The 12,535-nt window shown below is 39.8% G+C and overlaps 1 protein-coding gene across 3 annotated transcripts in view; it reads right to left on the reverse strand.

Annotated features, from left to right (window-relative positions):
• Positions 1-12,535, reverse strand: part of SLC45A1 (solute carrier family 45 member 1) — a 42,326-nt gene that overhangs the window by 12,719 nt on the left and 17,072 nt on the right. The window contains exons 2-3 of one of the 3 annotated variants that reach the window (XM_082777022.1): positions 6,033-6,094; positions 393-528 (exon numbers count right to left, since the gene is read on the reverse strand). The exons of 1 other annotated variant lie outside the window; for it this stretch is intronic. In XM_082777022.1, coding sequence (XP_082633148.1) covers positions 393-445 — 53 coding nt within the window. In that variant the 5' untranslated portion in view covers positions 446-528; positions 6,033-6,094. The remainder of the gene's footprint in view (positions 1-392; positions 529-6,032; positions 6,095-12,535) is intronic. One more of the 3 variants, XM_082777023.1, reaches the window with a different exon arrangement.

Below are 12,535 nucleotides of genomic sequence, written 5' to 3' on the forward strand. Positions count from 1 at the left end.
CAAGCAACTTCACCACATGCAATATTGGTGGTCTACACTGCTGGGTGCAGCTTTGGGGAAAGATGCACAGGAACATACAAAACAATGTGGCAAACTCACTGGAGTATTTAATTACACTGTGATGCCTCAAGTGCCCCACACATTTCACAAGAAACAGAGACATCATTACACCCTAAAAACCTTGCAAGCTTTTTCTTTTTTCCTCTCTCTCTCTCAGAAGGCGACAAGGCACGGAAAGGTAGCAAGCAGTATGGCAGGAAAGCAGGAGTTAGAATCCTGGATGCATGAGCTTGTGGTCACCCAGAGCAGGCACAGGATATATAAGAACTAAACTCAATTTTCATCTCAAGATGTAGCATAAACAGAGATCATTGTCTTCCCTGTTGAGTTACCTGAACAGCTTGATTCCTTGCTTCTCGTATGGTTCCTGTGAGCTCCCAGCCATCACATCCTATCATTAGCAAGATCAAAGCTTTCTTGGCTACCAGGTGTCTTATTTCTGCAATTCAGTACACTTCTCATCTTCTACTGAAGAAGGAAAGCAGAATTAAAGCAGAATTCACATCATTAGTGAGTTCTGGAAAACCTCAAATCACCGCTTTTGTGAAAGCCAAGTGCAGGGCAGCACAAGGATGGACTGGGCCACTGTTGTAGTGAGGGCTGAAGGGAAGCAGCGATCAGGTGAAGCACCATACAGAAGCAGACCTATAGCACCTGGTTCCAGGCAAGCACAGTGAACAGTGACCCAGGCAGACCTGCCTTGCCAGCATTGCCCTCAGCAGGAAAGGCACAGTACCACATAGCAAGGGATGCTGCACCAGGCTGCATTCTCTAGCAGCTGTGCTGGCAGGGGCTCGAGGCTGGCTAAGCAGTGCACAGGCAGATGAGGGGTATTACACGCTCATGAAAGAAAGTCAGTGGGACACTGAGCTGTACATGAAGGGCATTGCAGGAAGATGTCAAGTGCACCTGCCTTTTACTAAGCATTTATTAAAATTTTGGTTTATAAATTGGCTGCGTACCTTCTCTAAATTGACTTTGGGAGCCTATGGGAAGTGCTGTTCCACTTCCCTGTGTTTACCACAGGGGAAATGAGAAACCACCAGGTCCCTGGGGCTAATTACTTTCTTCAAAACTCAGCATTGCTCTGTGTTTCTGACTCAGTGCAGTGTTCAATTTTCTGCTGAGATTGTATCTATATCGCATTACAAGATGAGTTGCAATAGCACTTGATGTTAATTGCAGTGCACAGACTGCTCCCTTCTGTCCTTTATTCCAGCTATCAAGAAAAACCAGAAAGTCTGCTTCTGCTGTTTTTAATTTAGCCTCTTCCATCCATACAGACTGCCTGTCAGACAGGAGAGGTAGGGGGTGTCATCCCCATTCTGCCTGAAAGCGTCTACCAACAAGGCAGAGACTACAAGGATGTCTACATGCCATCCCAAATGATCAGTTACACCGTAGAGACAGACAGATGCTGGGGTGTGGTACGGCCACTTGGTGTAAACAGATAGAGACAGGCACATTAATATTCCTGGATGGTCCTGGAGCTGATCTAACCATCCCCCTTGCACCTCTCTTCTCATACACCAAGGCAAAGAAAAAGGCAAAGATGAAATAATAGAAAGAAATAAAAGAGGCACCCCTATACCACTCTGAGTCTCGCTGTCTCTTTCAAGGCCTGTCTGTCTTATGCACCAGAGGAATCCTCAAAGCAACAGAGTACAGACATGTACAGACTCCCACAGAACACAGAAACAAGCAGGAGTTGTGCATCCTGACTTGACAAGTGTTTATGGCTCAGCAAATTCTCCTGTGGGAACTAAAATTGCATTCATTTGCTGGGTGATGAGTACAATTTACCTTTCCCTGGTAAAAGGTAATTTTAGACATAGTCAAAGGGATAATGCTTTTTAGTATCTCATCCTTACTTTCTTCCCATCTCAAAAACCCATCTCTGACAGCTGTGTTCCAGTGCCCTATCATGGGACACAAACATTCCTGAGATACAAAACATTTCCTAGCCTAGTGTTTCCTACTCTCCATCATGAGCAATTGTGATCTGTCATTTCAAGTGTTAACAAGCATTGCTAACTATCAGGCATCACTTGCTCTGCATTATATTTGCACAGGGTAACAATAATGACTTGTATAGTGCTCCACACTTTCAAGGCAGCATATGAATTGCATTTGAACAGAATTGAATAATCAGTTTACTGGAAAGCAATGTTCACAGAACAGCATTGGAGGTTTTGGGAGATCTTTTGAACACCTTCCTACTAAAAGGAAGACAGTCTTACTAGATAGCAAACCTGTGTCCCATTTCCAGAAGAAGCTATTAGTGGACACTTGAGTAAAGAACAACAGATTGCTGCTATTCACTAGACTGCTTTTTGCTACTTACTAGGTATTTACTTTGGTATTAAATTTGTTTGGTTCATTCAGATAAGTCAAAGTATCTAATTTCTGCTCATTTCTCACTCAAAAAAATGGTTAAAGGCCCATTCCCCGTTTGGCAGATCATTCTCATCCCTAAAAACGTTGTCTATTCTCCCCCACCAGCAGTAAAGAAACTCCTCTGACTAGAGTGCAGCCAGCAACATGACGTTTGCAGCCTGGTATTGCTCTGGGGTTAGCCTGCATTTTCTTAGGAAAAAAAGGGAAAGGAACAGAACATTACGTCCCATAAACATTTGCTAAAGCTCTTGAGCAAGATAAATGGAACAGGTAGCAAACAGTAATCCAGATTAACTACCAGCAAAGGCAAACAAAGAGTATGCAAAGGTTTCCTGTAGGTTGCTTGGATGACATTTCTATGCTGAGTCTGATACACTGATATATCAATTGATCTCTCCAACAAGAGCCATGACCTTTGGATACAATATAAGAAATTGGGCCTCAAAGTAATCTAATTAAGAGACAAAACGCACCTGACTGGTAGTATTTTTTCATGTGTTAGCGCAGCATCAGCTACAAGCCCTGACAGAAGATTTCTAAGAAAGGATCAGGAAGGAAAGTTATATTACATGGACTCCCCACATTCAAAGTTGATCATCAGAAATCTCTATTGTAACCTTCTTCTATGGCCAGTCGACTAAAGTCATGATCTCCATGTCAGCTAACATATATGTTAGAACAGCTGTTTATCTCTGTTTTGCACAGAGCACACACCTATGTAGCAACATAACTATTACGTAACAGTAAGTCAAACTAAAACAAGTCAGATTGCTTAATCTATCAAATGTGTTGACAAGATTTTTACTTCTATCACTTGATAATATAATTGCTCAATTAGCTCCACCTGAATGCCTTGGCTGTGGTAGAGGAATGTTCCCTTGCAGGTCATGGTAAATCTGAAGATAGAAGGCAAGTAAACAACACAAAGGTAAACAATTTCTCTACAGCAAACCAAATGCATCTTCCAGTTGTACTTTCTTTACTGATCTGCTCCTTGCTCTACTGTTTTAGTACAGAACAGGCACCCAACAAATAAAACCAAAAGAGAGGTCAAAAACAGTAACAGAGGAGGCTACCCCAGTGAGATCTAAATCCCAAAATTTTCATAGCAGATTCAAACCTTACATGGATATTTATTTTTGTATTTCTGACATTCCACAATACGCTAATTTAGGTAATCTCCCAATTGACAGGGCTTTTGAAACATCTGCTGCATCACTGTGCATTACACTATCTCTTTCCTTCAGCCAAGAGGCAAGTGGAAAAGATGCCAATAAAGTGGTGCTAGATGATCATCCTAGAGCAGAGTGGATCTTATATTATGGATCTGCACATCTCTCTCATGCATTAACAGACCATAGCATAGAGAGTTTGGTTGCAATAAACATGGACTGTAAGTAGGTACAACTTGCTGGGCTTTATAACGAATCCTTTAGACTTGATGAGAAAGTAATTACTTCTGCTGCAGAAAAGTGGCTCTCCAGCAGAGCCAGAGCTCACATGAAGAAAAATCTAAAGGCATGAAAATAAAATCACTGAAAGTAGGCTGAAGCCTAATTTGGCCAAAAGGAACACAAAGCTGATCTCGTGGAACCATCTGCATCACAATATCTCTAGGGAATCTGCTCTCTCTCTCTGGTCTGATACCTGCTCCAGGACACATCCTGCCTTGTGATCAGTGATCCCAGGATTCCCCCCCAAACCACCCCACCCCAGACTAGAAAAAGCTGAGGCTGACCCAGCATCTCCACTGCTGACTCAAACCAGTAGCCTTCCCCTCAGCTAGCCCTGCAGAAGGGAAAAGGGTCAAAGCAGGATTCCTCCTTTTCACTCAAGGCCTGCAGAAAAATTTCCTAGACTGCACGTGAACTTTAACCTTTCAAGTTTTGCTTTTAATGACTAAGTACGTGAATGGAGCAACACATCCTTTACATTCATACATAACCCAAAGGCTGTAGGGAAAAGCACTTAGCACAATGGACTTTGTGTGTGATGTCAGCTATATAGAATACAACAAAATCACTGGCTGATTAATTAAATACTGCAGTTGTATATAATATATGGACAACCTATGACTATTGTCCCTTTGCCAGCCAGGGCAAAGGTCAGGTAATGGAAAAAATAGATAGAATTTCTGTTGAAATCAATGTTCAATTTTTACCAGAATGTCAGATGATACTTTAAGAGTTTTGGAAAAAGCTGTAAGTATAAATCAAATAAGTTTTATTCTTAGTGTTCTGGATGGGTTTGGGATTTGGGGTCAGAGGGGATATGGTAATTTTTATGATAAATATATTTTCCCTCCCTGCTCTATCATGAACCTTCTCAACTCCTGTCATGTGCTGCTGAAAATTTTAAGTGTAAAATTTAAAAATTACATCACTTAGAACACTCCTGGTTCCTGATAATAAAAACATTGACTGAAGTATGCAAAGTTTCAGGATTAGGTTTTAAATCTTTTTCCAGATTACTGGGTGCAAACATATGGTGTGTACATATAATTGCTTTATTGATCTTCTAATCTCAATAAATTTATCTTGACAGGAAACCACGAGTGAAGTGAACCTAGATTTAGAAAATGATAATCCAAACTGCAGGACTGATTTAACGTACCAGAATTTTTCATGAAATTATTACTGAATAATGAAAAACAAGCAAAAGTACAAGATATCCCTTAGTCTATGCAAACATGTAAACCTTGCCTATTTCTAAACATACAAGGGGTTTTGGTCTATACAAAAGAGAAACAAACTATTATTCCACTCTTTATAGTGGAGCCCTGTTGAGGGCACTCAGCAAGACTGCAAACACATTTTTCATGTATTGTATGGCAACTTAAGTAACCCTTGCTGTCTGAAAAATCAAATATTTTCCCTTAAAATCAGACAGACATCCAGATTCACCAAATCACACACACACTGCATAGGCCAAACACAGATTTTTAGGATCATCTGCCAGCATGCTTGAGAGCAGTTCAGTTATCAGAGTCTGCCATGGGCCATGGAGATAGAACAGAACTCTGACTTCTCAGGGTCTTTTCTAGCTATTCCTGCAGCCATTCAATGAAAATGGCATGAAAAAACAGCAAATCCAAAACTCATGAAAGAGGCACTTCTCATATGTCTTCAGATACAGAAGCAAAAAAGCCAAAATGGGATTGGAAGTCTACATCTAGCAATGGTCACAAAATGGAAAAGAGATTACAATTTAAGTCAAAGACAGTGAGTATTCAAAAAGAAAAACATTCTTCAGTACATGATCTCTATTTAAGATCTTCTCCTGAACACCATCATTAAACCCCTAGCCATATTATCATTTTAAATAGCTCCTTCAAAACTCCAGTTGGTGAACCTCTCCCTTTTAGTACTCCTTACGATCACCACAGGAGCTCACATTAAATCATTCTGCATTGCACCTTTCCTAAATTCCTCCCTGAAACCATCTATTAAACAGGCAGAAGTGAAATAGAATTTACTCAGTGATTACTGACCCTCTTTGCTTTTATTTAGGAAGCAGTGTCTCTGGAATTCTTGGTCATTAGAAATCATCAACCTGCTGATTCTGCAAGTACTCACCCTGCTAGAAAATCCTGTTTCTGCCTCATGCCATGCAAAGTCTGACTGTATATTCCTTTGACCTGAAAAACAAGAAACAAAGGTTCATAGGCAAACCTTGTGCTACCAACTATACCTGTGGCAGGAAAAGATGCATCTCCAGTGATCAGAAGTTATAGTTAAGATACATACTTTCTTGACCGGATCCTATAAGTCAGGCTAGTTCAAAAGAGGATAATTTAATTAGAAAATACTTGTCCTTTGTACAGCACTGACAATGTTGGGAATTCGAGTTTAATGAAACCCAGAAAAAAGATTATATATAGTGGCTGCTATTTTCAATCAGCTAGGAAATATATAATGGAAGTAAGATGCAGTGATGGAAAAGTTTCCAGCAAAGATGATCAAAATTATTTAAATATATTAGAATAAAAAACAAACATAGCAATCTATAAAACATCTGTAATTATTGGATTGCCATTACTATATAAATAGAGTAAAATCTGCCAACTGTAATACAGAAAAGGTAAATATTTATCAGAACTGCAAGATGATGTATATTCTCAACTCAGATTGATATCAGTACCAAAGGTAAAATATCTGTGAATCAGCAGTCCAGAGTCCTGAGATGTTAGAAGATTGAATTGCTGACATTCAACCTCTGCAAGTCATTAAACAATAAGGAAACTTCACAGGTCCGAGAGAAAGCTAGTCTCTAAGAATATAAAATGGGACAACACAGGACTAAGAGCTCTACATCACTCCAAAACAGGGGAGAAGGGACTCACTTTCTGGAAAAAAAGGGAGGTCATTCCAAGAGCAAGCAGCTGCTATTTATGCACTGCCTGGCAGACCAAGCCATCACACTCCTGCCAAACTGGTTTAGCTTCCCAGAACGCCTCAGGCATCAAGATTTTAACCAACAGCCCTAAGAAATGCTCAGACACCCTGCATTTGGTCAAAGATGCACCACAGCCATCGACTGATCAGAGCACCTGTATCAAAAGTTGCATGGTTTTGTTCACAGATGAATGCTGAGCTAAGGGAAGATGAGGTGGGGAGAACATGGTGCTGTAAAACAAAGTAGCAGTACAATAGGATACTGGTGCAGAATCATCTCTTAAATACTTGGAGACAATAGCCAGGAAACAGCTAAAATACATGCAAGTCTGCACCATGGAAAATTGTTTACTAAAATACATGAATAGTTATAATAGTCAGGAAGAACCTGGGAGACCTTGGGAGGAAAGATGAAGAGACAAAACAAATTGTGAGTTATGGGCTTCAAGTATAACTTCTCTAGTGGCAAAGGAAACACTGACATGAGCAGTTACAGAACTTAATGCAAAAGCAATTTTAATTCCAAAACATTCATGTTAAGGAAACAATATAGCTTAATGTATTTGGGACACAATCAGAAAACAGCATTTAGGATGGTAATTTTGCCTTTCTACTCCACCTAACTTATAGAAAAGTCTCTAGAACTTCAACATAAAAGATAGAACATTCTGGACAAACTTGATAATTATTTTACATATGAAACGTGTTTCTATTCCATTCTTTGAGATTTTATCATGCAAATCACGCAGAAATGGGTGACTAACCCTATCCCATCATCCACACAGTACAGAAGTGCTTCCTGATGTTTAGACAGAACCTCTTGTGTTCCAGTTCACCTCTTATCCTGGGCACTGAGCACCACTACAGAGAACCTGGTTTCATCTTTTTTGCACCCTCCCTCTAGGTGCAAAGGTGATAAGGTCCTCCATGAGCCTCCTCTTCGCCAAGAGGAAAGTCCCAGCTCTCAGCCTCTCCTCACAGGAGTGGTGCTCCACTCCCTTTGTCATCTTGGTGGTGGGTTCATCTTGGTGGCTGGGTGGGTGATCTCTCTGAATCTGCTGGCAAGGCTTTGTTGCTTAATGCAGCTTGGTAGAAAGCCTCATAGGTCTGGTGTTTGAAATCTACTACCATTAGTAGATGATTTCCTATGCTATAAGCAAAATACTTTTGAAAGGAATCTGACTGTGGGCAATCCTCAACAACCCTGCTGCACACACAACACTTCCAGGGACCAAGAAACATACTGCCTTTATTTCTGCCTGAACATAGGACTCACCAAATTAAAAGCTTGCCTTTCTTCCACTGTAGCTCCATTAGTGCTGCCAGTAAAGAGAATTTATGCAGAGAGAAAAGGGACTGACATTTCTTCTACAATAAGGCCAACTGCCTCAGCCTGCCACATTCAATTAAATGTTTACTTCTTCATTTCACAACTCAACAGGAAGTGGAAGGTCAGAGAGGCCCCACTGCAGAACAAAGAACCTGTCATTTAACTATTCACCTCAGACCAAGATTCCAGTGGGAGACTACTGCTTTCCCTTCCAACCTCCCTTCCTCCAGGAAACAGACACAAGGTAGCACTAGCAATTCTTCCACTCTTGTTTCATGATCCTAAAGGAGTAATGTTACCAACATTTGTTCACCAAAACTGGTTAATGGATAAAAAGTAATCTGTTGAAACTATCCCTAAAGACTATGTTTTCTTTGGCAGGCTTGAAAATGACAGCTATAGCAAAGATCAAGTTGGAAGCCTGCAGAGCTTCCTGCAACAAAAAACTTCTCTCTACTTGAAATAGTGAAGACTCTACCCAAATTCAGAGTGCTTCAGAAGCCTCATTTACCAGCATGAAAGTAAAATAAAAACAACTGTTTTAATATGAAAAGGACTGTTATTCTTGACTTGTTAGGAATAGACAAGCTGTGGTTTCACACTGAGTTGAGAAGTTATATATTCATTTGGAAAAGCCTAATTCACTCAGTCACCTAATCTGTTAAAAAATAAAATAAAACACCTCTTAATCCACACATTTTCTCCCCTTGTTCAACTAGCAACATGATGAGAGGAAGAAAAAAATAAATCACTGAATTTAGCCAGTGGAAAGATACACAGCAGTAATCAATATATTATTTTCAAGAGGAATATGCATACATCAAATAGAAATCATGTTAAGTTTCAGCTAATTGAGTTCTGTGGTAAAATAAATATGAAATATTGAGCCCTGGCATGAATGTTGCTCTGATGAAACTTTGACCACATTGTTTCTGATGATCTGCACAGCCAGTTACAGGGACACAGCCTTGGATGAGCTGACTCATACCCCTGCAACACCCGTTTCTCTTCAGTGACTACCAAGAAAATTGACAGCCAGCTCCAAAGCAGAACTCTACTTGGACAGGCAAATCCACCCTGCTCTGTCTTCCTAAGCACAACATGCAGTTCACAGATAAATCAATGACCATAGGGCTCTAAGAGGCTGCCGTCTCTAAAGTCTGGGAAATTTAATCTTCTTCAAAGACCATAACTTCAAAACCACAAAATAAGACCTTTTCCTGCATACACAGGGAAATCACAAAACTGAGTAAAAACAAAGCAAAAACCCAAACAGAAAACAAAACACTGCTGACTGAGCAGACAGATGTTAATCAAACCTTCCACCCTCAGAGCTTTTTACATATAAAGGAAGCAATACTTGTTCTGGAGGTGGTTAAAAGCATGGGAGCCCCATTCAAACTGGAAATTAACCTGTACACCTTTCTGACATTGCAAACGTGTATTCAAGTCTTGGTATCATTAAAGAAGCTAAATAAATAAATAAATATCTACCATTGACCTAAGACAGCAACAGGTTTAGGTATATGCCTGGAAAAACACAGACTTCTTGAGGACTATGCAGCCTATAACCAGCTAGACACAACTCAGTGACGCACTAAAGAGCCTTGGACACAACTCAGAAATCTCTGTCACAAAACTGACCAGGACATGCGTGGGTCAGATATTCTGGCCACAAGTACTCTCCTTATCACTGGATTTGACCTTTGTAAATCACAGCAACCCATAGAAGCAGGACTCCTCTAGGTAACGAGGCAAAGCTCAGCTTTTTGCTGTTTTTTTCATTCCCAAGTCAATATAACCACATGAGCAAAGAAAACATGGGATACAAACTACCTTGTAACCCCATAATGTCCTATTCAAACAGCATTTTTAAGCTGTTTGGAGACTGAAATGCCACCACCGATACTCACAAATGGATAATACAATACAGTGTGCCTTAAAAATAACATTGCATTCAGTTTTAATTCCACTGAATTAATCCGTTTTACAAAATGGGAAACAGATGCAATAGGGCTATTACTGTACTATATTTCTAATCTCATATTATGTAAAAAAGGTACTGACCTTCTGTCACACAAATAATGCAAATGGACTTAGAATTGACACTGTATGCATAATGTCACCCTAAGATCACATACAGCAGTGAAGATCTCATCTTCCTTCAGATTGAGTCAGAAGAGATCTCTCTCGCACACAAAATCTGTCAGACAGATTTCTTTCTTGGAACATTGGACAACTGCCATGTTACTTAAGAATTGCACACTGTTCAGTCTCTTGGCTAACACATAATTTGAATAGAAATAACCACAGTGGTTTGTTTTGTTTGCTTGTTTTGTTTTAAGCACTTACCATCATATTTTGTTCTTAAAATAAATAAATAAATAAATAAATAATAAAAATAATAATAATAAAAAAAAGCCAAGCTCCCTGCTTTAGATATTTATGTCTACTTGTGTGTTTCATTTGGCTGACTGTACCTACAGCTTTTTGGAGCTGAATTACAGCTTGATCGCACCAAGTAAATGATAATGACTCAGTCTCATGCAAACAAGCGGGAAAAAAAATATTTAGAAGAGCCTCACTGAGGTAAGTGGGCTGTGCTCCAGTAGGACACTGCTCCTCATCTTTAAAGCCTTCTTGAAAGGGAAAATTGAGAACATTCAGCAGCAGCAGAACAGAACAAACATCAAATGTATTTTGCATAGAGCTTGAAAAAACTCCGTTTCTGCGGAGTACAGAGTGCTCATTTTGTGGTGCAGACTACATTAAAACGAAGACTACAGTAAAGGACACTTCTATCCCTCTGTAACAGTCAGCACAGCAATTCAGGCTGTAATGCAAAACCTAATTTAATATAGCATATGTATGTTGAAAAAGAAAACAAAAATTTGTGTTGGAAGGGACAAAGATCATCTAATTGCAACAACATGAACCATCATCAGCCTGTTCCAAGGAGCACACACAAACCATTCCCATCCTTCCTGATGGCAAACTGCCTGCCTGATCCTACCGAGGCCACAGGGACTCACTGAGTGCCTCATAAGAAATAAATCACCACTGTTGTGGTTTAACCCCAGCAGGTAGCTAAGCAACATATGGCCACTCGCTTGCTCTCCCCAGGTGGGATGGGGGAGGAAATCTGACAGGAGAAAGCAAGAAAACTCATGGGTTAAGATACAATATGCTAGGTAAAGCAAAACCTGCATGTGCAAGCAAAGCAAAGCAAAACAAGGAGTTCACTCACTGCTTCCCACTGGCAGACAGGTAGGTAGGTATTCAGACACTTCCAGGAAAGCAGGACTCATCACACAGTTATTTCTTGGGAAGACGAATGTCATCATTCAAATTATTGATTACAAGGATGAAAGTTATCTACCATTTGTTAATAGCTAGCAAGGAATATGGCAAAATACTGTTAAAACAGAAGCTATACCTATAAAGTTCTTCTAGGCATGTCATGAGCTTGTTTTTTTTTCCACTCTCAGGATCTTACCTGAGCATGACTAAAGCAATAGCGTTAACCTGCTTTGTAGATGCTAAATACTGCCATGAGATTGAACATCACCCAGACAACATATAATTCATAGACATGCACTGTAGTCATTTTCTGCAATGCACATTCTAAGCAAGCCAAATTTCATATTTCCTAGAACTTTACTCCTCTTCCGTCTTAATGCCTTTTCTTTACAGTAAATGGTTCATGACAATATGTGGGTGTAATCTGGAAATAAAAGGCTCTTCCTCAGTCACAAATATGCTACGTGCTGAGAAATTCACTTCATTACTCATGCATTCCCAGAAGAGACTAGATGGACTTGGGCACAACTATAAAACAGACTCTCTATTAGTTTTTATATGGGGATTATTTCTTATCAGCAGGAAGGGAAGCTTTATCTGTCATAACCCATCAAGAGGATGATGTGGCCCCTGGCATGACCAAATCATAGTAAAACTACTCTTGAATAAACTTTCAGATTGTAAAAACATGTTTGTGAATCTCAGCACAAGGACATAGTGCTCTAAATTCTTATATTTATGGGATCTAGGTTCATCCTATTACACTAATTCATGCATAGCACTACATTTTCAACCATCTTTAGTAACCACAGTGTGACGGCAGTAAACTGATCCTCTTGATAATACCTGGTATTTAACAAAATCTGTTAGCCAAATCTGGTTACACTTTTTTTGGCATGAACTAGAGAATGCCTGTTTTAAAAGGTAGCTGCTACAATTGCAGCCACATATAAGGGATTAGCAATACCTTTCCAGTGGAACTTTGTACCCTCACAGGCGTGTTTGCAGCTGAGGGCAAAATTAGCTGAGAAGATGCAATGTGAGTCAAAGTACA

Source organism: Aythya marila (assembly GCF_965140915.1).
Source record: "Aythya marila genome assembly, chromosome: 21".
NCBI classification, from domain to species: domain Eukaryota; kingdom Metazoa; phylum Chordata; class Aves; order Anseriformes; family Anatidae; genus Aythya; species Aythya marila.